This window comes from Urocitellus parryii, chromosome 6 (genome assembly GCF_045843805.1).
Source record: "Urocitellus parryii isolate mUroPar1 chromosome 6, mUroPar1.hap1, whole genome shotgun sequence".
Lineage (NCBI taxonomy): Eukaryota > Metazoa > Chordata > Mammalia > Rodentia > Sciuridae > Urocitellus > Urocitellus parryii.
The window spans coordinates 1,724,075-1,750,954 of record NC_135536.1 but is presented as its reverse complement, the minus strand read 5'-3'; the positions used below and the strand labels follow the sequence as shown (position 1 = coordinate 1,750,954).

General features: G+C 53.8%; 1 protein-coding gene across 1 annotated transcript in view; it reads right to left on the bottom strand.

The window, feature by feature from the left end:
• The window catches only part of LOC144255320 (Ig heavy chain Mem5-like), a 117,322-nt gene extending 91,180 nt beyond the window's left edge, over nucleotides 1–26,142 (bottom strand). The window contains exon 1 of the mRNA XM_077799700.1: nucleotides 26,133–26,142. Coding sequence (XP_077655826.1) covers nucleotides 26,133–26,142 — 10 coding nt within the window. The remainder of the gene's footprint in view (nucleotides 1–26,132) is intronic.
• Nucleotides 26,143–26,880: the final 738 nt, after the last annotated feature.

The window sequence follows — 26,880 nt, the reverse complement described above, 5'->3', positions numbered from 1 at the left end:
ACACGGACACAGGAGGATGAGGACAGGAGGTGACTGAGGAATAGGAACAAGGACACAGGAGGATGAGGACAGGAGGTGACTGAGGACGAGGAACAGAGGACACAGGAGGATGAAGACAGGAGGTGACTGAGGACTAGGACCAGGGACACAGGAGGATGAAGACTGGAGGTGATTGAAGACTAGGACCAGGGACACAGGAGGATGAAGACAGGAGGTGACTGAGGTCTAGGAACACGGACACAGGAGGATGAGGACAGGAGGTGACTGAGGAATAGGAACAAGGACACAGGAGGATGAGGACCGGAGGTGACTGAGGACGAGGAACAGAGGACACAGGAGGATGAAGACAGGAGGTGACTGAGGACTAGGACCAGGGACACAGGAGAATGAAGACAGGAGGTGACTGAGGACTAGGAACAGGGACACAGGACGATGAAGACAGGAGGTGACTGAGGACTAGGAACAGGGACACAGGAGGATGAAGACAGGAGGTGAATGAGGACTAGGACCAGGGACACAGGAGGATAAAGACAGGAGGTGATTGAGGAATAGGACCAGGGACACAGGAGGATGAAAACAGAAGGTGACTGAGGACTAGACACAGGGACACAGGAGGATGAAGACAGGAGGTAACTGAGGACTAGACACAGGGACACAGGAGGATGAAGACAGGAGGTGACTGAGGACTAGGAACAGGGACACAGGAGGATGAAGACAGGAGGTGATTGAGGACTAGGACCAGGGACACAGAAGGATGAAGGGACACAGGATGAAGGGACACAGGGACACAGGAGGTGACTGAGGACTAGGAACAGGGACACAGGAGGGTGAAGACAGGAGGTGATTGAGGACTAGGAACAGGGACACAGGAGGATGAAGACAGGAGGTGATTGAGGACTAGGACCAGGGACACAGAAGGATGAAAACAGGAGGTGACTGAGGACTAGGAACAGGGACACAGGAGGATGAAGACAGGAGGTGATTGAGGACTAGGAACAGGGACACAGGAGGATGAAGACAGGAGTTGACTGTGGACTAGGAACAGGGACACAGGAGGATGAAGACAGGAGGTGATTGAGGACTAGGACCAGGGACACAGAAGAATGAAAACAGGAGGTGACTGGGGACAAGGAACAGGGACACAGGACGATGAAGACAGGAGGTGATTGAGGACTAGGAACAGGGACACAGGAGGATGAAGACAGGAGGTGACTGAGGACTAGGACCAGGGACACAGGAGGATGAAAACAGGAGGTGACTGAGGACTAGGACCAGGGACACAGGAGGATGAAGACAGGAGGTGACTGAGGACTAGGACCAGGGACACAGGAGGATGAAGACAGGAGGTGACTGAGGACTAGGAACAGGGACACAGGAGGATGAAGACAGGAGGTGACTGAGGACTAGGAACAGGGACACAGGAGGATGAAAACAGGAGGTGACTGAGGACTAGGAACAGGGACACAGGAGGATGAAGACAGGAGGTGACTGAGGACTAGGAACAGAGGACACAGGAGGATGAAGAGAGGAGGTGACTAAAGCCTAAGTTCAGGAGCACAGATCTTGAGGACAGGAGCTGATTGAGGCCTGGTGACATGGGACATAGGAGGGTTAGGACAGGTGGTAACTGAGGCCTTATTCCAGGGGCACAGGTGAGTGTGGACAGGAGATATCTGAGGCTGTGGACCAAGGCACAGGGGTTAATCACAGGAGGTAATGAGGCCTGGTTCCAGGGGCACAGTAGGTAAAGCCAGGAGGTGACTGAGGCCTAGTACCAGGAGATGACTGAGGCTTAGGCCTAGGGGCACAGGGGGGTGAGGAAGGAGGTGACTGATGCTTAAAACCAGAGACACAGGAGGGTGATCATAGGAGGTAATGAGGCTTGGTTCTAAAGGCACAGTGGGTGAGGACAGGAGATGACTGAGCCTTAGGGCCAGGTACACAGGGGAGTGAAGATAGGAGGTGACTGAGGCCTGGTTCCAGGCGTACAGAGAATGAGGACAGGAGATGATTGAGATTAGAAACAGGGACGCAGGGGGGTGAGAACAGGAGGTGACTGAGGCATAGGACCAGGGGCATAGGAGGGTGAGGACAGGAAGTGACTGATGTTTAGATCCAGGGGCACAGGGGATGAGGACAGGAGGTGACTGAAGCCTGGGAACAGGGGCACAAGGGCTATGGTCAGGAGGAGACTGAGTTAGGGGACCAGGGAAACAGGATGTTGAGGAGAGGAAGTGAGTGAGACCTGGGGTCCATGGACACAGGAGGTGAGGACACAGGTGACTGAGGTCTAGGTCCAGGGGCACAGGAGGTGAGGACAGAAGGTGACTGAGGCTTAGGTCCAGGGACACAGGAGGTGAGGACACTGGTGACTGAGGCTTAGGTCCAGGGGCACAGGAGGTGAGGACACAGGTGACTGAGGCTCATGTCCAGGGGCAAAGGAGGTGAGGACAGAAGGTGACTGAGGCTTAGGTCCAGGGACACAGGAGGTGAGGACACTGGTGACTGAGGCTTATGTCCAGGGACAAAGGAGGTGAGGACACAGGTGACTGAGGCTTAGGTCCAGGGCCACAGGAGGTGAGGACACAGGTGACTGAGGCCTAGGTCCAGGGGCACAGGAGGTGAGGACATGGGTGACTGAGGCTCTGGTCCAGGGGCACAGGAGGTGAGGACACAGGTGTCTGAGTCTTAGTTCCAGGGACACAGGAGTTGAGGACACAGGTGACTGAGGCCTAGGTCCAGGGGCACAGGAGGTGAGGACACAGGTGACTGAGGCCTAGGTCCAGGGACACAGGAGGTGAGGACACAGGTGACTGAGGCCTAGGTCCAGGGACACAGGAGGTGAGGACACAGGTGTCTGAGTCTTAGTTCCAGGGGCACAGGAGGTGAGGACACAGGTGACTGAGGTCTAGGTCCAGGGGCACAGGAGGTGAGGACACAGGTGACTGAGGCCTAGGTCCAGGGGCACAGGAGGTGAGGACACAGGACACTGAGGCTTAGGTCCAGGGGCACAGGAGGTGAGGACACAGGTGACTGAGGCTCAGGTCCAGGGACACAGGAGGTGAAGACACAGGTGACTAAGGCTTATGTCCAGGGGCACAGGAGGTGAGGACACAGGTTATTGAGGCTTAGGTCCAGGGGCACAGGAGGTGAGGACTCAGGTGACTGAGGCTCAGGTCCAGGGACACAGGAGGTGAGGACACAGGTGTCTGAGGCTTAGTTCCAGGGGCCCAGGAGGTGAGGACACAGGTGACTGAGGCTCAGGTCCAGGGACACAGGAGGTGAGGACACAGGTGACTGAGGCCTAGGTCCAGGGACACAGGAGGTGAGGACACAGGTGACTGAGGCTTAGGTCCAGGGGCACAGGAGGTGAGGACACAGGTGACTGAGGCCTAGGTCCAGGGGCACAAAAGGTGAGGATACAGGTGACTGAGGCTCTGGTCCAGGGGCACAGGAGGTGAGGACACAGGTGACTGAGGCTTAGGTCCAGGGACACAGGAGGTGAGGACACAGGTGACTGAGGCTTAGGTCCAGGGGCACAGGAGGTGAGGACACAGGTGACTGAGGCTCAGGTCCAGGGACACAGGAGGTGAGGACACAGTTGACTGAGGCCTAGGTCCAGGGACACAGGAGGTGAGGACACAGGTGACTGAGGCTTAGGTCCAGGGCCACAGGAGGTGAGGACACAGGTGACTGAGGCCTAGGTCCAGGGGCACAGGAGGTGAGGACATGGGTGACTGAGGCTCTGGTCCAGGGGCACAGGAGGTGAGGACACAGGTGACTGAGGCCTAGGTCCAGGGACACAGGAGGTGAGGACACAGGTGACTGAGGCCTAGGTCCAGGGACACAGGAGGTGAGGACACAGTTGACTGAGGCCTAGGTCCAGGGACACAGGAGGTGAGGACACAGGTTTCTGAGTCTTAGTTCCAGGGGCACAGGAGGTGAGGACACAGGTGACTGAGGTCTAGGTCCAGGGGCACAGGAGGTGAGGACACAGGTGACTGAGGCCTAGGTCCAGGGGCACAGGAGGTGAGGACACAGGTGACTGAGGCTTAGGTCCAGGGCCACAGGAGGTGAGGACACAGGTGACTGAGGCCTAGGTCCAGGGGCACAGGAGGTGAGGACATGGGTGACTGAGGCTCTGGTCCAGGGGCACAGGAGGTGAGGACACAGGTGACTGAGGCCTAGGTCCAGGGGCACAAAAGGTGAGGATACAGGTGACTGAGGCTCTGGTCCAGGGACACAGGAGGTGAGGACACAGGTGACTGAGGCCTAGGTCCAGGGGCACAGGAGGTGAGGACACAGGTGACTGAGGCTCAGGTCCAGGGACACAGGAGGTGAGGACACAGTTGACTGAGGCCTAGGTCCAGGGACATAGGAGGTGAGGACACAGGTGACTGAGGCCTAGGTCCAGGGATACAGGAGGTGAGGACACAGGTTTCTGAGTCTTAGTTCCAGGGGCACAGGAGGTGAGGACACAGGTGACTGAGGTCTAGGTCCAGGGGCACAGGAGGTGAGGACACAGGTGACTGAGGCCTAGGTCCAGGGGCACAGGAGGTGAGGACACAGGTGACTGAGGCTTAGGTCCAGGGGCACAGGAGGTGAGGACTCAGGTGAGTGAAGCTCAGGTCCAGGGACACAGGAGGTGAGGACACAGGTGTCTGAGTCTTAGTTCCAGGGGCCCAGGAGGTGAGGGCACAGGTGACTGAGGCTCAGGTCGAGGGACACAGGAGGTGAGGACACAGTTGACTGAGGCCTAGGTCCAGGGACACAGGAGGTGAGGACACAGGTGACTGAGGCTTAGGTCCAGGGGCACAGGAGGTGAGGACACAGGTGACTGATGCCTAGGTCCAGGGGCACAGGAGGTGAGGATACAGGTGACTGAGGCTCTGGTCCAGGGGCACAGGAGGTGAGTACACAGGTGACTGATGCCTAGGTCCAGGGGCACAGGAGGTGAGGATACAGGTGACTGAGGCTCTGGTCCAGGGGCACAGGAGGTGAGGACACAGGTGACTGAGGCTTAGGTCCAGGGACACAGGAGGTGAGGGCACAGGTGACTGAGGCCTAGGTCCAGGGGCACAGGAGGTGAGGACACAGGTGACTGAGGCTCAGGTCCAGGGACACAGGAGGTGAGGACACAGTTGACTGAGGCCTAGGTCCAGGGACACAGGAGGTGAGGACACAGGTGACTGAGGCTTAGGTCCAGGGGCACAGGAGGTGAGGACACAGGTGACTGAGGCCTAGGTCCAGGGCCACAGGAGGTGAGGACATGGGTGACTGAGGCTCTGGTCCAGGGGCACAGGAGGTGAGGACACAGGTGACTGAGGCTTAGGTCCAGGGACACAGGAGGTGAGGACACAGGTGACTGACGCCTAGGTCCAGGGGCACAGGAGGTGAGGACACAGTTGACTGAGGCCTAGGTCCAGGGACACAGGAGGTGAGGACACAGGTGACTGAGGCTTAGGTCCAGGGGCACAGCAGGTGAGGACACAGGTGACTGATGCTTAGGTTCAGGGATACAGGATGTGAGGACACAGGTGACTAAGGCTTAAGTCCAGGGGCACAGGAGGTGAGGACACAGGTGACTGAGGCCTAAGTCCAGGGGCACAGGAGTTGAGGACATGGGTGACTGAGTCTCTGGTCCAGGGGCACAGGAGATGAGGACACAGGTGACTGAGGTTTAGGTCCAGGGACACAGGAGGTGAGGACACAGGTGACCTAGGCCTAGTTCCAGGGGCACAGGAGGTGAGGACACAGGTGACTGAGGCCTAGGTCCATGGGCACAGGAGGTGAGGACACAGGTGACTGAGGCCTAGGTCCAGGGACACAGGAGGTGAGTACACAGGTGACTGAAGCTTAGGTCCAGGGACACAGGAGGTGAGGACACTGGTGACTGAGGCTCAGTTCCAGGGGCACAGGAGGTGAGGACAGTGAAAGGAAAGTGACCACAACACTCAGAGCGACCAAGAGATATTTTTGCAGCAGTGCAATAGAGGAGAAAAGAGAGAAAGTGAGAGAGAGAGAGAGAGAGAGAGAGAGAGTGAGAGAGAGAGAGAGAGAGAGAGAGAGAGAGAGAGAGAGAGAGGGAGGAGAGCATGCACGCAAGAGAGACAGAGAGATCAAGAGAGAGAGACAGAGCAAGAGAACAAGAGAGCAAGAGAGCAAGTGAGCAAGAGAGCAAGAGAGAGAGGGGCCCAGCAGGAGGGAGTTTTTATAGCCCAAATCTAATGGGGCATCTGGGTCTGCAAGCTACCTTGTTGGCACAAAGTGGGGTGAGTGTTCAGCCTTTAGTGGGGGTTGAATGTTCAGCTTTGAGGCAAACAGGTGATAAAGGACCAGACAGAGGGGGATTTGAGTGCGTGGGCCATCCTGCAGCTAACATTTGTTCAGCCTGCCCTGCAGATAACATAGTTCATCGTGTTCTGCACCTAACATTCCTCCCTTTTTGTTTTTGTAAGTGACATGGGGGACATCGTAAAGTCCTCTGGCTACTTCCTGCTTAATGGTGGGCGGTGTGGAACCTAGAACGGAAAGTGGAGGAATGTTTAGGGGACAGGTCTGTGAACACCAGGGCAGCCAGAAATAACTTCCAGTGGCTATAGACAGTTATTTCAGAAGGGGCAAACTCCATAAAGGTTCCTTGAAGCCATAGGTTTTCAATGGCATCAAACCATTTCTGAGCAGAGAAGATCTTTGGTATGAGCCATTGTTCCTGTTGCAGGGACTCTAGGAAGTATCGGAGGTGTCTTGGTTGAATCCAGTAATGTTAAGGGTGACAGCCCGATTGCAGCCAGTGGAAGAGCAATTGCCTTGACCCATAAACTGAGAGTGGGTGGTGTCATCCTGGTGCCATGTTGCTTGGATGTAGAAGCAGCATCTGTGGTTTGAGATAAAAACTTGAGAGAGAATAATGATTAGTAGATGAAGAAGAGGGTTGGTGAGAAATTTTGAGTTTGGTGGTCGTGGTGATAGTCCAGGACTGGAAATTTGGAACAGGTGCCTTTTTTTAAGGCAGGAGACATAGTACCAGGGAGAGTGTCTAAAAGCTTGGCCACCATTGGGGTAGTAACTATGACTGTATGGGGTCCTGTCCTTTGAGTTTCCAACGATTGAGAATGCAGTTCCTGAAGTAAGACTGAGTCACCCAGTTGAAGAGGGTCCAGTTCAGTTGGTGGTTGTGCGGGGATTGAGGCAATGAATGGCACAGGAAGGCACCATTCTGCATGTTCCCTTAGGAGTTTGCATAGAAGTGTGAGATTAGGCAGGTAGGACACAAGGGGAGGAGGAGTGTTTGGAAAGCTTTGGTTCATTAAGAAAGGGCGTCCATAGAGTAGCTCAAAGGGGCTGAGGCCTGAGGGGATCCTTGGGGCTGCCTGATTCAGGTGAGGGCCAAAGGCAGGAAATTGGGCCAGAAGAGCCTGAGTTTAGTGAGATGATCCTTGAGAATGCCCTTAGGCCTCTCAACCTTACCCAAGGATTGGGATTGGTGGGGGTTGTGCAGCCTCCAAGTGATGTTTGGAGACTAGTTGAACAACCTGAGAAGTGAAGGCCAGACTGTTGTCTGACTGGACGGAGGCGGGAAGTTCGAACCTGGGAATGATCCCCTCAATGAGGATGGAGGCAATGGTTTTAGCAATTTCCTTGGATGTAGGGAAGGCTTCTATCCAACCTGAAAAAGTATCAACCAAAGTAAGTAGGTAGTGAAGCTTTTTGTGCCTAGGCACATGAGTGAAGTTGATCTACCAGTCTTTGCCTGGCTGGTGGCTCCTCATCTGAGGTGTGGGAGTTTAGGTTTGATGCTTCCTTGTGGGGTATTGTAGAGCAGACAGAACAAGCAGAGTGGACCTGCTGGAGAGTAGTTCTCATTCCTAGGAAGTGAGAGAGGGGTTGTGAAAACTGGAAAAAGGGGTTAGAGAGGGTTTTAGATGGGCAGAGTCTCTGGAGCCAGAGGAGTTGGTCATGAGTCATAGGTCTCTCTTAAAGAAGTAGTTGATTGACTGACTGCTTGGTGAATTTGTGTATCTGATCTTGCAGGAACTTCTGTAGGCAATTTAACAGACATGGTCCTGTTAGGAGAAACATAGAGAGGACTAATAGGGGTCCTGTGCTGGGTGCAGAGCAGGCTGAACTGTGTTGTCTGCAGGGCAGGCTGAACAGATGTTGGCTGCAAGATAGCCCATGTACTCAAACCCCCCTCTATCTGGTCCTTTATCACCTGTTTGTGTCAAGTCCCGCTCAAGTCCCACTCAACCCCCCTTGGGCCAACAAGGCAGCTTGCAGACCCAGAGGCCCCATTAGATTTGGGCTATAAAAACTCCCTCCTGCCAGGCCCCCCTCTCTCTTGCTCTCTTTCTCTTGCTCTTTCTCTCTTGCTCTCTCTCTCTCTTGCTCTTTATCTTTCTTGCGTGCACTCTCTGTCTCTCTCTTGCTCTTGCTCTCTCCCTGTTCATCTCTTCTCTTCTCTCTCTCTCTCTCTCTCTCTCTCTCTCTCTCTCTCTCTTTCTCTCTCTCTCTTTCCTTCCTTCTTTTCTTTGTTGCACTGCTGCAATAAAGATCTTTTGGTCACTCCGAGTGTTGTGGTCACTTTCCTTTCATCCTGTGAGGGGGAGGAGCCAAGGCCATACTTGACTGAACATTCCCCTTGGAGCCTGTTGGCCTAGTTGCTGTCTCCTCTTTTCTAGCTGTTCTTGTCCTTTATTACTCCCAGGAATGACTGTGTTTTGGCTTAACTGTTTTTGGTAGGTGTTTAAGATCAAGCTGGTCAAAATTGACTTTGTTTCTATCTATTGTTAAGAGTCAGCCGAGTTCCCATAGGGGTCACTTGTGGGGGAACTTGAGAGCAGCTCAAGTGCCATTTGCACTGCTAGTGCCATTTGTGCTGGGATGGGTCCAGGTCTTGCTTGACCATGTGGCTTCCCTCGGAAGCATCAGGGATGTCTCCTGTCTCCGATGACCCTCCTATTCACAGCAAGTGCACTGATAGGCTTTTCATTCTCCAGTGGTCTCATTAATCTCCCTGATCAGGAGGTTATGTGGCCCAGAGTTGCAAAGCTCTTTAGAGAAGTTCTCTGTTCCCTGGATTTCAGACTGACTCAGAGGGTAAGAGCGAAATATTAGTTTTTTTGGCCATTTTAATTTAACTTTAAGTTTTGATCATAAACATCCAGCAAAGTCAGTTTCACCTTAAATTAAGAGTACTGGGCTTTAGCTGAAGTCTGGCCTACTTTGGAGTCATTCTGACATGTAGTAAGATGGGGCACAGCCTTATCTCAGGTAAGGCTAAGAATAATAAATCTTTAGGTAAAGTGTTCTATTATTGAACTGATCTTTGTTTTTAAATATTATTTTATAAAGTTTACATATATTGTTGCTTGATGTCACATGAATACTAACTAATACAATATGATATTACATTTAAATTGTACCCAGTGTATAGAACTTCATATTAATCTTATTGATAACAGGTCCAGTTTATAGAACATTAAATGATATAAATAAATCTCCAACATGTTATTTTTATAAGTCTAAAATTACCATGTAACCTTTTGGAGAACACCAACTTGATATAATTTTTTTAAAGCTTCTATCTTAATGACTTATATACCTGGAAAATATGAACACATTTAATATATGGAGAAGAGTAATAGTACCACAATTACATTGATGTTTTATATTAATCAAGTTTAGCTCTTAAAGAAATAACATATTACAATATTGCAAAATAACAGTTGTTGTATAACCATAGTTGTATACACAGACCTTCTTTAGCACCTGCTTAAACCCTCTTATTTACTTAATAGACTCTCTTATCCAGAAACACATTTTCCTTCTATTAAATCCATACCTAGAACCTTCTAATTTCTCTTTCCTATCTGTTAACTCCTTCTTTATTCACATTTTGAAACAATCCTTGTAAATTTCTGAACTTAGGAAATTATTCCATTTTAATAAAGAGATATTTTGTTATTTGCAGCACACAATTAATCACATCTGTTGACCATTTTATGAAAATATGAACAATGTTTAAGTATATAGAATTATATTGTTGTAGGGACGGACAAGGCAAGGCACCTAAGATATCAGCGAATACAGGGAAACAGTTTTATTTGGTTGCAGCCAGATTCAGAGCGCACTGCTTCTGTTGTAATCAATTATTCCCCTGAACCCCAAGTTTAGGTAGTTTCAGAATTTTGTACCAACATGTAAGGGGAGGGGCTCAGAAGTTCAGAGTCTGCAGAAGTTCACAAAAAGCAGTTTTTTTTTTGTTGTTGTTGTTCTGGGCAAGTTAATTTTTCAAGGACACTTGGGAGGGGGAGAACTTTTTCTTCCTTTTCTTTTCCTCCCCCTGCCAGCTGTTACCATGGAGCCCAGTTGGTAACTTCCTTATCTTAGAAATGTAGCCATCTCTGTGAAGCCCCAGCTCAAGGCCAGAGGCCCTGTTCACATATTTTGTGAAAAACTAGTAAGGGGGTGTCTAATTTTTGGAGTGCTGATTTTTTCAGCCAGTGGCCAAGTAAAACAGGGCAATATGAAAAGAGGAAGTTTATCTACATTAAACTCTTTTGTAGAGATTTTTTTTTTTTTTTGCTGAAAGTCCTAAAATCAGCCATGGTGAAGATTTCTGGAGAAGGTCAGTTAAGACTTTTCTGTGGGCCTGGGTAGGGAGGGGGAAGACGGGAAGGTGGGTCTGAGAGCAGCTCCGTGGTGGATCTGAGAATGAGGAAGGAGATGTAAAAGAACATGATTTTCCCTAGCAAGGAAAACTTGAGCAGTAGACAGGATGGGAGTGAATATCCCAAAAAGCCTGTAAGGGACTTTAAATTCTTAGTAACCTGTTTTCAGTGATGACAAAGCAACTTTAAAGGCCATTTTAACCAGATCTTGGATAGGGGTCTGAGGGCTCTCCCCAGCTCATTTTTGAGCTTTGGGTTAGCTGGTAAGAGGATCTGGTGGGACCCAATGTGGGTGCTGACAGTAGAAGAGAGGAGTGAGTGGGTGGAGGGATTCCTTCAGTAACTGCTACCTCAGCAAGGGGCCAATGGTCTGGGAACCGGCCGAGGTTTGGGTTTTTGATCTAGTAATTGGAGGGGGAGAAATCAGGTTGCTGAGATGGGGGTGACCGCGGAGGGGCTGGGGCAGAAGGCTGACGGTGAGGACCTTTTTGAGCCAGGTGATAGAGTGGAGGTTCCTCAGCAAGGTCAAAAGAAGTGGATGAGTCCAGAGGAGGAGAAGATTGGGGATCAGTGGTTGTGGGTGTTGGTTTGTAGGCTAGAAGAATTTGCAGAGGTTTGCAAGAGGTGCAGAGGGCAGGATTGGATTGGAGCAAGAAGAAAGCCGGGACATAGCAGCTCTCTACCCGTTTTTGAACACTCACAGTAATTGTAGAGACCCTTAGAATGGAGGGGATCCAGGGACCCAGAAGGGGGCCATCTGTTTTGCTTGTCTAAGGGGTAAGTGGGCCAGACCCGGGTGCTATATTTGATCAATTTTGGGGGTTTGCTGTCTGGTGTCAAGGAGAGGATTTTGAGGTTATCCAAGAGGCATTGTAGGGGAGAGTCGACCAGCAGAGAGGACACTTACCCATGTCACAAATGTAGTATAAGGAGGAGGGAAGAGGACACAAACATAGTATAGGGGAGAAGGAAGGAGACGCAAACGTGGTATAAAGGAGAGGGAAGGAGACGCAAAGATAGTATAAGAGAGAAGGAGAAAACTGTTTTATTGGCAAAAGGGGTGTCCCCGCTAGAGCCAAAAATCAGGAGTGCCTTAGTGGCAGGTTCGAGCTGCAGGGTTTGGTCGTCACTGAATCCTGACAGTCGAAGCTCTTGTCCTGGACGGACCCGGAGCCATGGGAGACCTTGGTCAAGGCTTTTCGGGACCCCTCCTGGAGAGGCTGCATACTCCCAGGGCCGAAAATAGGGGAAAGAGAGAGACAGGGGAAGAGAGAGGAAGGGGAGGGTAAGCGTCTCTCTAGCTGCCGAGTCTTGAAGGTGAGAGGGCTAGGACTTTATGAGAGCCACCTAAACCATGAAGGTCTGGGTGGGGTGATGTTCAGTTCTCTGTTGTGTGTCTCTGGAGGTTACAGAGTCCTTCCAGGAAGACCTACAAAGCCTCTGCTGGTGAACTACCAGCTGGGAAGGGAAGGGAATAATTTTGAACCCAGGAGTCTATTCTGCCCTAGGAAGGAGTCCTTGAGGGCCACTGTGGCCTTGAAGGCTGTGGAGGGGTGTTTTCCTCCCGCAGGTGGGCAGAGAGGTTTGCAGAACAATCAAAGGTCAAATCCTCCTGACACCACCACTGGGTTTAGGACTCCAGGAAGGGGAAACTCACCAATTGAAGGTCAGTGGTGGAAGTAGTTCTGGCAATCTAGAAAATGGGTTCAGGTCATCCAGTGAGTGGCACTTCAGAAGGAAGAGGGACCCAAAAGTGGGTTTTAACCCTCTCCCGGGTTTCGGCACCAATGAAAGGAAAGTGACCACAACACTCGGAGTGACCAAGAGATCTTTTGCAGCAGTGCAACAGAGGAGAAAAGAGAGAGAGAGAGAGAGAGAGAGAGAGAGAGAGAGAGAGAGAGAGAGAGAGAGAGAGAGAAGAGCATGCGCGCAAGAGAGACAGAGAGATCAAGAGAGAGAGACAGAGCAAGAGAACAAGAGAGCAAGAGAGCAAGAGAGCAAGAGAGCAATTGAGCAAGAGAGAGAGGGGCCCAGCAGGAGGGAGTTTTTATAGCCCAAATCTAACGGGGCCTCTGGGTCTGCAAGCTGCCTTGTTGGCACAAAGTAGGGTTGAGTGTTCAGCCTTGAGTGGGGGTTGAATGTTCAGCTTTGAGGCAAACAGGTGATAAAGGACCAGACAGAGGGGGATTTGAGTGCGTGGGCCATCCTGCAGCTAACATTTGTTCAGCCTGCCCTGCAGATAACATAGTTCAGCCTGTTCTGCACCTAACAGACAGAAGGAATGTGGCTTCATGGCTCTTCTTTCCTTGTGTTTGGCCTCCTCAGTGGCATTGTGACAGACGTAGGTCTTCCTCCTCACTCTGGCTGTCCTGCTCAGGTGACCTCTGAACCTGCCCTCTGAGACTCACCTCCTCTGGGGTCCTCCTGTCTCTAGCCCTCTGAGGCTCTCCTCTCCTCTCTGCTGAGGAATTTGCTGGAGGAGAGGAGCAGCTGCGGGACCTGAGGAAGCACCTGGTCTTGCTTTCTAGGGCCAGGGCTGCTGTCAGCTGTTGTGGCCTCCAGCCCTGCCCGTCCCCCAGGCCCCTGCCCCTCTGCTCTGCACCCTGCAGAGGGGCAGCCTGACTGCAGGCACCATGTGCCCAGGCCGTCTGTAGGTCCTGCAGCTCCTCTTGGCCACAGTGTGACGGGGACTGGCCTGTGCAAGTGTGGAGCCTTTCAGAGGAAGCCCTGGGGCCCTCCCTGCCTCTTCCCTGGGTGCAGTGGGAGCTGCTGTGGGAGCTGGGGTGCCTGTCCCCCCACCGTTGGCCTCTGGAGGCACACCTGTGTCACGGATGCAGTGACCTGGGTGATCCGCAGTTCTTGGCCTCCAGGCAAGTCCTTTGCCCTGGCCTTTGCCCTAAGCCATGGGGACAGTGGGCCACACTGGGCGCTCAGCCCACAGCACCCGGAGGGAGAGCGGCAGCTCCAGGAGGGCCGGGTGCTGGGCCAGGTGGAGCGTCACTCAGCGTCTGTGCAGGGACAGCTGGCTGCCAAGCCTGGCCCCCACAGCCACCGTGGCCGACTCCTGCTCTCCTCCTGGGATGGCTGCCTCTGACTCCCTTGTTCCTGGCTCCTGCAGAAGGGACCCATCACACCTTCCTGGGGATGGCACAGGGGACAGGAGAGCAGGGAGTGCTCTGGCTCTGGGGAGGCCCCTGAGATCCCTGGTGTGGCTGTCACCTGCCCTGTGTTGGAGGTAGCAGGAGTTCTGCAGAGGAGGCCTTGGAATCTGGACGAGCTGAGACTCCCTCTGCTCCACTGAGTGCCTGGGCGCCCTGCTGGCCTCAGGAGGCCCCGGCACAGTATGGTTCGGCAGGCCTGGAGTGGGCAGGCCTGCAGTGCCCCTCCTGGGAGAGGCGCTGTGCGTGACAGTGGTGTCTGGGAACCATACTGAGCCTGAGTGCATTTGTCCCCAAGTTCCCAAGGACAGGCCTCAGCTCCCACCTGCCAGAGTCCAGCAGAAGTGCCTTCCCTGAGCCAGCCTGGGAGACTAGGCTGGCGAGGGCGGGGCATTGGAGCAGGCAGCCCAGTGATGGGCTGGTGGCTGCTCCTTCAGCCTTCCCACCCAAGGGTTGCTCATCATGAGGTCTCTGCCACACCCGCAGGTCACACCTGTGATGGGTTCCCTGTGTTCTGTTTTCCTACATTAATGGTGTCCAGTGTGGCTGGTGAGAGGAGTTCATCCCGAGAAACCAAAGCACGTGCTGAAGGGGCGTTGCTGCCATGTCCATGGCCCCAACCTGGACTGAAAAAAGGAGGGGAAAACATGCCCCAGTGTTGGTGGAGGCTGCTTGGCCTCCCAGAGGAAGATTCTGTAGTTGCAGCTTGCTGAGAGCCATTACCAAGTAGGAATGACGCATCGTAATCCTTGCCAGCTACTGCATGTTAAATGGACTTGCCTTGGAAATTTGCTGCGACCTTGATTGTGTGTTTGACAAAGGTGACCCTGCTCAATCACCAGGGTGGATCCAGGATTAGGGTGTATTCCTGCAGGAAGTATCCCCGTCCCTGGGTTTAGGGTGTGACAATAGGAGTTTTAGGGAAGTTGGAGGTTGAAGATTATTCCTTCTGGGAGTAGGGCGTGCCTGCTGCCTGAGTTCCCGCTGAGTTCTCCTGGATGTGTGTGGAGGCTGGTGTGAGATCCAGAATAAAGAATTGCTGTTCGAACCTACAAAGCTGTGTGGTGGCTCGTGATTCTGTGCCAAGCCGAGACATTGGCATTTGGCAGCAGCCCGTGATGAACCCCAAGAGCATCAGGCCAAAGGAATGAGGCCAGGCACAGCACACAGTCCCACCTTCTAGTGGAGCCTGAAGAAGGGAAGGGTGGTGGCCCAGGCTGGGAGTGGGCGGAGGGTGAGGGAGGGCCCCAGAGACACACTCCAGTTAGGGGCCAGGGCTCAAGGCTGTCTTACAACATAGTGGCTACAGGTGATGACAATGTAACTTCACGTATTTATTTTTTGGACCAGGGATTGAACTCAGAGGCGCTCAACCAGTAAACCACATCCCCAGCACTTTTAATTTTTTATTCTGAGACAGAGTCTCGCTAAGTTGCTTAGAGCCTCACTAAATTGCTGAGCCTGGCCTTGAACTTATGATTCTCTGGCCTTACAACCCTAAACTTCTGGGATTACAGGCATGTGCCACAGCACCCAGCAAGTAACATGTTCTTGAAACTCTCTAATAGAGTAGAAATTAAGTGTTCTTATCACAAAGAATAAGTATGCATTGATTAATTGGTTCAATGTGGTCATTGCACAAAAATGTATACATATATATCATCAAAAAATAAATTAGTTCAAAAAAACAAAAAACAACCCAACTGTACATTTTGCCTCTGCAGAGTGTTGTAGTCAGCCTTTTTGCTTCTGTGATTAAAAAACAAAACAAAACAAAGCAACCTGGCAGGGACAATTTTAAAGCAGGAAAGTATTTGCTCATGGTTTCAGAGGTCTTAGTCCATAGACCACCAACACTGCAGCTCTGGGCTTGAGGAGACGCAGAACCTCATGGCAGAAGGGAGTGGCCACCAGGAAAAAGAAAGAGCTCCTGCTCAACAAGGACAAAGTGTGACCCAAAGGCACACCCAGTGACCTATTTCTCCAGCCACACTGTAAAGGGGGTCCGGCGAAACGTCGGAGGGAGAGACCACTCAAGAGACTGACTCCATGCAATTGGCAAAAGGGGATTTATTGAGGATCCATTCCAGCGCGCTGGGACTCTGTGCTCACTCAAGAAGGGAGAACAGCCCAGAGCCCAGAGCAGAGTTCAAACGGAGCTTAAATACACTTTTTGGAGAGGGTGGGGGGCTTTGCATACATCAGAACAAATCATCATGAGGCGCGGGAAAATTGAACAACAATTCTGAAACGTGATTAGTACATACATTGGCGGGAACAGATTGGACAGGGGTGATTGGTGCTCCTAAGTGGGGTACACATTCAAACTGATTGGTTTAGGTCCTGCAATGCCTACGTGCCAAGCAACTCAGAACCCTTAGCTATTAAACAACCAGAAAGTCAGTGGAAATATTTACTGGGCAGTTCCAGCATTGTCCTAACAGCTACAGGGATTACAGGTTTCGGGGATAGCAGAAGAATTTTAACAATACCTAGTCTTTTACTTTTTAGCCCAGGCCTTGCCATTTAGAAGCTTTACAATGCCCGGTCTTTTACACTTTAACTCAGACTTTTGCAGCTTAGAATCAGCTTAGAAATTTTACCTTTACAACACCATACTGCTTGCAGTCACCACCCAGTTAATCCATGTCAGTGGATCAGTGCACCAACTAGGTTAACACTCTCCTAACCTAATCATTTCACTTCATTGTTCTTGCAACGTCTCATAGGTGAGGTTTGGGGGACACCACATATCCAGACCTGGCCCCCAGAGTCCATTTCCTAAAGGACTCCATTTCCAAGAACCCCATATTCTTAACAGTTAAACATTGTCCCACAGTTCAAGTCCAGTCTCTCCTCTGAGACTCAAGGCAAACTCTCAGTGAAAGCTCCTGAAGATATCAAAAGCCAGTTATGTGGAACAAATATTTGTAAAGGCACAGAGTCGACATTTCCATTTCATAAGGAGAAATAGGGGCACAGAAAGAAGGTCTGTGACCAAGGCAAGACTGAAATCCATCGGGGCCAACAAGTCCTGGAGCTCCACGTCCAGCATCTGGCACAAGGCATGTTGATGATGTGTCCAAAGGGCTTGGGTAGCTCGGCCCCATGGCTTTGCTGGTTGCAGCCCAAGGGGCCTCTCTCCTGCCTTGTCTCTGTTCAACTCCTGCAGCTTTTCCCAGCCCTGGAATTTCTTAATCTTGGAGGTCTCCACTGAGGCTTTAGCTTCCTGCTCACATCTCCACACATCACCCTCTAGAAGGCTGCCCACAGGGACTCTGACCCTGGGCACTATGCCTGGCCTCCTAGGCCTTCCTTTGACACCTCAGTGAAAGCCTTAATGACCCCCTCCAGCATCCTGCCATCCTGAGGAACCAGAACCACCTGGTTGATGCCAAGGTCTGCTACTATCTTGAGCAGGAGCTAAGTCTCCAGGGACCATGGTGGCAGATTTCCCTGAGTACTAGGTGGCTGAGCATGGGAAATAACTTCCTAGGCTTTTTCCCACTACTTGTGCAAACAGGGAGGCTAACTAGTCTCTTCTCAAAGGAACCTTTACTTTTAACTCCCTTGAACCTGAGATGGTGGGATCTTGAGATGCCCTCAAGCCATCTTTTCTATTGTCTATGGGTAAAGTATTAGCATCTCTTTCATGGCTACAATCTCTTCAACTACCACAACTTCCTTTAGCCCCCATTGTACTAGCCAAACTACACGTTAAAAAAAAATATTTCTGTTCCTTATTATCAAAGTAAACTTGGCCAAAAGCTGCCATAAATATTCTTGCCATTGCTTGAATTTTTTATCTTGAAATTTTCTCCACTAGATCATCACCTTTAAGTCTCAGGGCATGGGAAAATATAAGTCAACTTCTTTTCCAGATTATAACATGGTTGTGTCTACTTCAACTTTTAAGAGAATCTTCCTTTTCCTCTGAAACCTCTTGAGCCTTGTCTTTACTGTCTGCAGTCCTATTGGCATTCTGGTCTTCTGGGCTCCCACCAGAATTGCCCATTAAACTCTACTTACCACATTCTGAAGTTTTTCCAGCTTGTATCACTAATGTTTTCAAAATTTCTCCCTCCACAAACCAGCTCCAAAGACTTCTGAACCACATGGTTGGGTTAGTCACTGCAATGACCCCACTCCTGATACCAACTCGTGTTTTAGTCATTGTTTCCATCAGTGTGGCTAAGAGAGCTGACAAGACAATTAGAGAAGGAAAAAAGTTTATTTTGGCTCATGGTTTCATGGCTCTGACCAGTGGCTATCAGTCAGGCTTCCCATGACCCTCTTGGGATGAGGCCCTGGTGTGTCTCCCAGAGCTGGGAACTCTCACTGTTGGGCGGGTTACTGTGAAGTCATCACCGGCTTTCAGAAGAGGCTGCAGGAAGGCATAGGAAGGGTGCAGGTCCCCTGCCTCCGGCACGCCACCCTCCTGGCACCTCCTGATTCAGTGACAGGGTTCCCCCTTGGGTCTCTCCGGTGGCTCTAGCGTTCAGGCAGGATCCAGTGCACTGGCCATGGATGGCCCCTCAGCCTTCAGCCCCTCTCCCCTCCCTGGGGCTTGGGGCAGATGGGTGGAGTCTGACCCTGAGATTGGCCCCGCCAAGGCCCCAGCCACACCTCACTGGCCCACGGGGACTCTCAGCACTGGCCATCCCAATTTCAGGAGGCAGCCCCAGGACCAGATGGGAAGATGAACCACGCTGCAGAGCTCCTGCTCCTGGGCTCCAGGAGGCACTTTTGCACCCCACGGGTACCATGTTCTGTCGTGGGTGAGTGAAGATATTCAAATAAATAATTCCATTGTCAATATTCTATCATGTCGGATAAACAAAAATAAACAAGTCAATCCTACATGTACATTATTCACTTGTAAATTTGTATATTTTCGTAGAGTTTGTTCTGGGGAAGAGTTTCCCCAAGTGTGTGCATGTGGAAAATCGATTTTCAATGCAGTTTTTCTGAGCATAAAGTTCTTGGATCATGTTATGCTTTCAGTAGGATTTTATAGACATGGATCACCTTATTTATTTATTTATTTTTGGGATAAATCTGAGGCTAAGTCGGTTTTCCCCGTAGAAGGGATTGGATCTTCCTGCTTTGAGGGAGATGCAGAGTCCTGGGCAGTCAGGGAAGGATTGTGAGGAGGCAGGTGAGGGAGGAGGTCGGGGCAGGGCAGACAAAGATGCACGGGGAGGTCAACTTCCTGCTGGACAAAGTGCTCATGGGCACACCTGGGACCCAGATAGACAGACCCCTCCCCACTCATGCCCCTAAGTGGGGGACCTCAAAAGAACTAAAACATGTGGACAGAGGGGACACCCATCAATAATGGCGAGGAGCACGTGGACAGGGAGGAGATAAGGAAAGGAGGAGACTCCAGAGACCATAAAGAACAGACTCTAACTCCCCCCCGGACTCCCCACTGGGCCTTCTCTCCACAGAAGCCTGACTCTGCATCTATCGCTTGTGGCCTCTGTGTCCTGGGCCTCACTTCTCTGCTGGACAGAGACACTGCCCCCTGCCCCCTAGACGGTAACAGAATCGGGGGCTCGTCTGGGATTGGAACCATTGACTCGGGTCAGTAGCAGTCACGTCAAACAGCTGATGGGCCTGGGGAGTGACCATAGTCCGCTGGCCCTTCTGTGGCTCTCTGAGGCTGGGCAGCCCCAGCCATGGTAGCACTGATCCCAGACTGACTGGGCTCCTCCTTCTCTTGTCTCGGCCACACCGTCCACGACAGGAACAGCGAGGTTCCCTCCCTCCTGTGGGACACAGGTTTCAGTTAAGATCACAGTGCTCTTCACTCATCTTTACCTTATGCAGAAACCTGTCCTTTTTCAGCATCGTGATCCCTGATCAAAGGCCCCATGACAGAGGAACTCCTTGTCTTTTGGAGACATTGTGGAAACCCCTGTCTCCCTTCCTTGTGGGTTTAAGGACGCTCCAGAAGGAAGAAAAACAAACAAGACTCTCAGTGGCTGATTCAGAGCAGCTGCTGGGAACCTCCTTGCACAGGAAACAGACCCCTGAATGTGGGCTGGCTGCTCTTATCTCAGACTCCAGCAGGAACCCTTTACAGGCAGAGGCCCACCCCCCCCCCCAGATTCCTGTGCTCCTGGGAATTCTGAATCACTTTTTGACAGGAATAAGGTGGGAATACAAGCTTTCTAGGAGTGAAAGCACAGCGAGATCCGAGATGCAAAAAGAAATATCGGGGACATGGAGGACAGGCCAGAGGTAGGCTTGGGTGGTCCCTACCTGGACACGGTCCCCTGTGGAGAGATGCTGGGCAAGCCAGTCCACCCTCTGGATTTGTCAGAGTGAGGTGGGGGTGGGCGGCCCCGTCAGCACCTCTTTCTTTTTGTTTCCAGAGGGGATCCCTTTCTTCCAAAATCCTGCGAATTAACCCTCTCCCTTCTGCTCTAGAACTGGGAGTTTGGACCCCAGTTAACGAGAAAACCTTGATCTGCTGCACTGAGGCCTGCCTGGCCCCAGTACCCGTTAGGAGAGGGAGGACAGTGGCCCCTGGGGACCCTAATCACAGTACTATGCAGCAAGGAGACCTCTTCTGTAGCAGGAGGGTAAATGGATGAAGCTCCTTAGCCCACTTGTTCCTTTACCTGAGACGTCGTCCTGAGCTAGAGGACTGCACGCCTGACCCTCAGACCCTCGTCGGCTGCCCTGAGCCCAGAACAGGAAAACCTGGACAGAGGACAGGGACCTTACCAGCTGCTCAGGAGGTCCCCTGGGCCCATCGGAAGGAGAGGTCTTGGGTCCTAAGATGGCTTCCCCTTTGCGACCCAACTTAAAAGGACGGGAGCCCAGGCCCCCTCTTCCAGGGACCCTCCCCCTGTGATCCCAGAGGTGCTGGGACGTCCACTGCTCAGGGCTGTGTCCTCTCAGGGCGATGCTGGGGCAGGGGTGTGGACCTGAGGTGGTACATGTCCCCTTCCACTAGCTGAATCAGAGGACATAAAGAAAGTCCTAGGGCACTGAGCCACAGCCACCTTCCACCTTCCAGAGATTGTCAGTCTCTAGGACTGTGCAGGACGGGTCCCCTTGACCTCAGTACACTGGACCTTCCTTGAAAAGCACAAGGTCATAGAGAGGGCTGTGCTGCAGCAGGAGGAGACCAACCCTGGCTGGCAGAGTGGGGCCTCCCCGGGGAGCCTGGAGTCCCCACCCTGGACCACACTGGGACGCTGACAGAGAGAGCAATGGGCCACACATCACTGTATACATTGGGTCTCAAGAGGATCTAGGACTGGGAAGGCTGAGGACCAGGACAGACATCACTGTGTACACTGGGTGTCAGGAGGATCAAGGACCAGGACGTATGTCAATGTATAAACTGGTGTCAGGAGGACCAAGGACCAGGATGAACATCACTGTGTACACTGGGTGTCAGGAGAGAGGACCAGATGAATGTTACTGTGTACACTGGGAGTTAGGAGGAGATAAGGAAAGGAGGAGACTCCAAGGACCATAAGAAGAACAGGCCCCAACTCCCCCGGACTCCCCCCCTGGGCCTTCTCTCTGGAGAAGTCTGAACCTGCATCTGTCCCTTGTGGCCTCTGTGTCCTGGGCCTCACTTCTCTGCTGGACAGAGACACTGACCCCAGGCCCTAGATCGTAGCAGCTTAAAGGGTTATTTTCCCTCGGGCGCCTTTCCTGCATGTGGTCATTCCCACCTTTAGGCAGTGGGGTGAGAGGAGGGGGCAGGAGAGGAAAGGAAACCTGAAATCCAGAAAAGGGCCAGACACCCCCCTCCTCTGGGACAGCTCTGGGTGCCCCCTCTCTGCAGGGTCCCTCTCCCTTTCTCTTTTCTGTTTCTTCACTGAAATTTGCTTTTCTCTCTTGCCTTGGAGTTTCCTGGGTGTTTAATGTCAACGTGGGGACAAGGGCTGGTCCTGACTTTAGGACCAGTTTCAGAGCCGCACAGAAGGACTCTCAGGAGACCCTGTGCAGGGCGGCCCCAGGTTGGCACAAAGCTGCATCTGCCCATGTGCTGTCCTGTGCAGAACAGGAGGGAAGGAGGGCCTGGCAGGAAGGGGTGGCCGGAAGGGGGCTCTCACAGAGCTGGCCCGGAACTTATCTGCTTCCTGTGAGCTGAGGTGCCCAGGGGGAGGGTGGCATCTCTTGTGGCCTAGTCTGGCTGAGCTCCAGACTCCAGGAGGGCAGGGCATTGGGTCTCTGAACCTGGAGGGTGGGGTCAGGCTGCTCTGGGCCCACTGCCCCCACCTGTAAGCAGCAGTGGCTCCTTCTGTCAGGAAGGGAGGCAGGTGAGTGGCCCCTGAGTCCTTCAGGTGGAGGCCCCAGACCCTTTAGGGCGGGTGTGGGTTGTGCTGCCCAGCTGCCGTGGGCAGTTCTGGGCAGAGCTCTTCTCACTGGGGTAGTCCCAGCTCTATCCACTGTGATTCAGGGCTGCTCAGAATCTGTTGAGGACGTCAGGCCTTTCTTGGTGAGCAGTAAGTAGGGGTCTCACATGAGTAGGGCTGGGGTGTCAGCTGGGCTCTGGGTGGATTCCGGGCAGGTTTTATGTGTGACATGTGGCACTGTGCGTACCAGCCATTGTAATATGCACAGTGTCTCAGGCCTGCACAAATTCCCTTCCGCCTGTCAGGAGGGCCCTGCCCAGGGAGGGGTCTCTCCTGGCTGCAACGTGAGTAGGGGGATGTCTCCTGGCTTGAGTTCCGAGTTCCGGCATGGGCTGTCCTTGTTCTCCTTGAGTGCAGAGTGGGCGTGGAGTCCTTGGGGAGGTGTCCGCTGGCCTGCACTCTGACCCAAATGCCTCCTCTTGCCCGTGGTGCTGTCCTGGGTGCTTCTGACTTGCTGGGACCCTGTGGGGCCAGCTACTCCACCTCACAGGGACATAAACACCAGCAAAAACCCCAGGCCTGTTGGGTTCCTGTAGGTGGGCTCAGTGTCCCTCTTGGTCCTGTCCAGCTGTGAGGAGGTGTCCGTGTACCACTGGTTTCTTCTCTCCTGAGCTCTAGAAGTTTCTGGTATCAGCGCAGCTGGCTCCCCTGGGGACGTTCAGCCCTTTCCTGTTAGTGCTGCTCAGCTGCCTGCCAGCCTGTCCTCCTCCCAGGTCTCAGCTTGGGGCTGGCCAGGTCCGAGTCAAGGTTCCAGCCCAGGCCCTGGGGCTCCAGTGTCCAGCCGGGTCGCCCTCTATAGCCCTGGCCCAGGTGCCGTGGGGTGTCGGGTCCATGTAGTCTGAGGGCACTACTGCTCGCCTGGTCACTTTTAGGTGAGGGCTGGGCTTCTCAAGGGGCTTTTGGGCCTGTCCTGGGCAACTGGGAGGTGTCCCACTGTGAGAGAATCCCTTGTACAACCTCCCTCCAGCTCCGGCACTGGGCATGGGGTGGGTGAGCCTCTTGGTCCCAGAGCAGGGGTGGGAGCCGGGGTGGGTGACCTCAGTTGAGCACCTGGACTCAACTGAGAATAGTTGGAGGACCTAGACCCTTTAGGGTGGGTGTGGGTTGTGCTGCCCAGCTGCCGTGGGCAGTTCTGGGCAGAGCTCTTCTCACTGGGGTAGTCCCAGCTCTATCCACTGTGATTCAGGGCTGCTCAGAATCTGTTCAGGACGTCAGGCCTTTCTTGGTGAGCAGTAAGTAAGGGTCTCACGTGAGTAGGGCTGGGTAGACTGGCTCATTGGGAGGGGGGATGTGGGTGACAGGCATGGGCCACCTGGGGCCAGGCAGACCCAGGGTGGCTGGGAGGTGGCCGGTTCCTTGTCCTGGGGGTCGTCTCAGCGAGGACAGCAGATGGGCAGGTGTTTGCTCTGCAGGCTGTATCTGGGAGCCCACGTGACCAAACACAGGCAGCACTTCACAGTGCACCGTGACACAGCCTCGTAGCAGATCACCTAGGCGTCCCGTGCCCACATGCCACCCTCCTGGATGGTGTCCCCACCGTTCTGTGGAAGGGGACATGATGACAGAAGAGAGGGAAGGGAGAGACGCCATCCCTGGAGAGAGTGCTGGGCTCCTGAGGACCCCCCAGGTGACTGTCCTCCCTGTTCACACTCTGAGGGTTCCCCAGGAGCTCTGTGAGGAGTGGCTCCTGTCCCTGTGGCTTCCAGCAGGGTGGGGTGGAGCCCCTCTGCCCCCAGACAGGGCCTCTGGGTTGCGGGCATGTGGCTGGGAATCTGGACATTCATAACCTTTTCTGCCTTGGACACTGGGTGCCACCAGGGCCTGGGTGTGGCTAGCCCGCCGTGTTCTGGAGCCTGCTATGGCTCTCCAGCTCCAACAGCAGCTGCTGAGGAGTCAGTAGCCTCCTAAGTCTATTGGGAGAACCGGTGGAGGTGACCAGCCCAGCCCTTGTGAATGGCAATGGCTTTGGGACATGGGTCACATCACTGTGGTAGTTGCTACTCCATAGACACAGTGACAGAGGCCCCAACAATAAGGCATGTCCCCAGGGCCTGGGGTTGTCTGCCCCATCTCCCCTGGGCCCCTCAGAAGGATGTGCTCTGGATGGTGAGCTGTAGGTGGGGCTGGGAGGACATACCCTAGAACTGACCTGAGTCCCCCTAACGCACAGATCATAGCAGGAAGGGGTTCACCTGCAGGTTGTTCCCCAAAGCATGATGTAGCCGGGGTGCCTGGCCACCTGGTCACCTGGGTCCCGGCCTCTGCCCTGACCCTAGTTTCCCGGCTGTGGGGGGCTGAGGGTGGAACCTGGGGAGGGCCAGTGCCTGTGGGGCCTGTGAGCCCTGGAGCAGCCTGTGGGCCTCTGAGCTCCTGCTGCTCTCCAGGGCCCTGGGCCTGGGCCCACTCTCCGCTCAGGCCTGGCCCTGCTGTGGCCTGTCCCAGACCCCCCGGGGGCTGCAGGCACCATCTGGCCATGCTGGCGGTAGGCGCACTGCCAGTCCCCTGCAGGAACCCGTCCTGGCTGTGCCCTGGGCCCTCTCCCCATGCAGGGGCTCTGGGTTTCTCTCTTCCTCGCCCCTGCTCTGCCCTCCAGCCACGCATGGACATGTGGACAGTTGTGTCTGCTCTAGAAACTGGACCTCTGCTCGAAGGGCCTATCCTTCCCTGGCCAAGGTCAGGTCAGTGGCCTTGAAGGGGGCCCAAGACCCAGAGGGGCAACTGCCAGGCTTGGGGCTGTGGAGGGACATCCAGCTGCCCCAGTTTCTGCTCTGGGCAGCATCACTGGGGTAGCTATAGTCAGCTACACCGTCTGATGTCCCCTGACAATAACTGAGTGTGGTCCCGGAGGGAGGGCTGGAGGGGGCTCCAGGGAGTGTGGGAGAGGGGTCCAAGCAGTGGGATGCTCCAGGGGACACCAGGGCTGAGGAGGCCAGCCTGCGAGGCTCAGCAGGACTGGAGTCCAGAGATTGGGGTGGGTGTGAGCTGACTGTGAGGCCACTGGGGCTGGCTGGACATCAGCGTCGAGGGTCTCAGGTGCTGGGGGTCCTGAGACAACCTGGGGAGCAGTCTGTAGCCTGCTGAGCTTAGGACTCCTGCCTTGAGAGCAGGGTCTTTGGAGTCGGTGACGTGGCTTGCCTCAGCCTTGGAGCCCCAGGAGGAGCTGGGTGGCCTTGCCGGGCCGCATTGGCAGGGCAGGTGTGTTTCCTGGTGGCCCAGCTGTGACACACAGTCCTTCACCTAGAGGAGTGAACTGCGAGGGTGAGGTCGGATCAGCAGCCTTGGGCGCCCACTCCTGAGGAGGGCCCCAGGCCAGGGACGGGGACTGTCTAGTGGCTCTGGTTCCTGCTATGGGTGGCACCACTGTGGTGAGGACATTGTACTTGGATATAAGACATTGTATCCAACCACAGCCTGAGACCCCCTGACAGTAACTAGGTCTGGGCCTGGGTGGGGCTTGGGGCAGCTTCTGGGCAGCAGGGGACACTGGGGTGGATGAAACCGGCACCACAGAGGCCAGGGCTGCCCAGGGACCCAGACCTGGGCACAGTCCTCCCCTGGAAGGACGCCCTGCAGCCCTGAGTGGTCTGAGACAGGCCAGAAGCCCCACCTTCCTCTGGTCAGTGCAGGTGGGGTGCCTCGGCCCTCCCTGAGCCCTCTGGGTGCCTACCAGGAAGCCCCCATGCAGCAGGTAGTAGGCCGGCTCCAGGGCTGTCCTGTGGCTTCCTGAGACTCCCAGGAATGGCCAGCACAGGCCCCCCAGGCCCCAGGTGGTCAGTGACCCCCTCTGAGGCTGCCACTGGAGCTGGGGCTCCCAGGAGACACCCTACTTTGTGAAAGGTGGGAACATCCCCCAGATAGCCCTGGGGAGAAGGGAAGGGCCTGGGGCGGAGGAGGGAGGGAAAGTAAGACATTACCCTTCCCCATGGTGCATTCTCCTGGAAGGAGGGAAATAAGTAAATGTGAAAGTCTGGGAAACTAGGAATCCCAGAGGGAGAAGAAGAGCAGTCGGTGGGATCTGAGCCACTACCTCCTCCAGGTAACAAGGAGTTTAAACTTTTTACAAATGCTTCCTGAGTTGAATTTTAACCTGCACAACTAGTTTCAGGACTCTCCAATCTCAGGTCCTCAGTCTCCAATGATGAAGTGCCCTCCTTGTACCCTGTGAAATTTGAGCCCCTTCTGTAACCAGGGGCCTTTCCTGCCCAGAGAGGGAGCCCTCAGGGCCTGAGGGATGGACTCTGGGAGTGAGAGCTGACCTTTTGGCTCTGTTTCCGTCCTGGTTATCTGTGCTTCCACAGGGTGCTGGACCTTGTGGCTGTTTTTGCATACACATTGGGTGTCCCTCCTGTGCTTCTCACACCTGTTCCTGGGTGACTGCGTGGGGCCTGGAGAGTTACCCTGCTCTCTCAGAGGCAAAGGTCTCTGGGGGTCCTTCCCATTGGGAGATTTGGGGGTGCAGCCCACTGGTTCAGGCCAGGATGAGGCTGGAGGCCTCTGGCTCCTGGGGAGGAGAGCTGGCTCAGCTTCTGCTGGGGCTGCCGGGCTCTGTGGAGAAGCTGCTGGAGGCCAAGGGCAAGGTGCTCTACGTGGCTGTGCAGTCACCTCAAAGCCCCAAAACCTCCAGCTGGTGGGCTCCTGCCGTGCACGGGCTCCAGGTGGTGG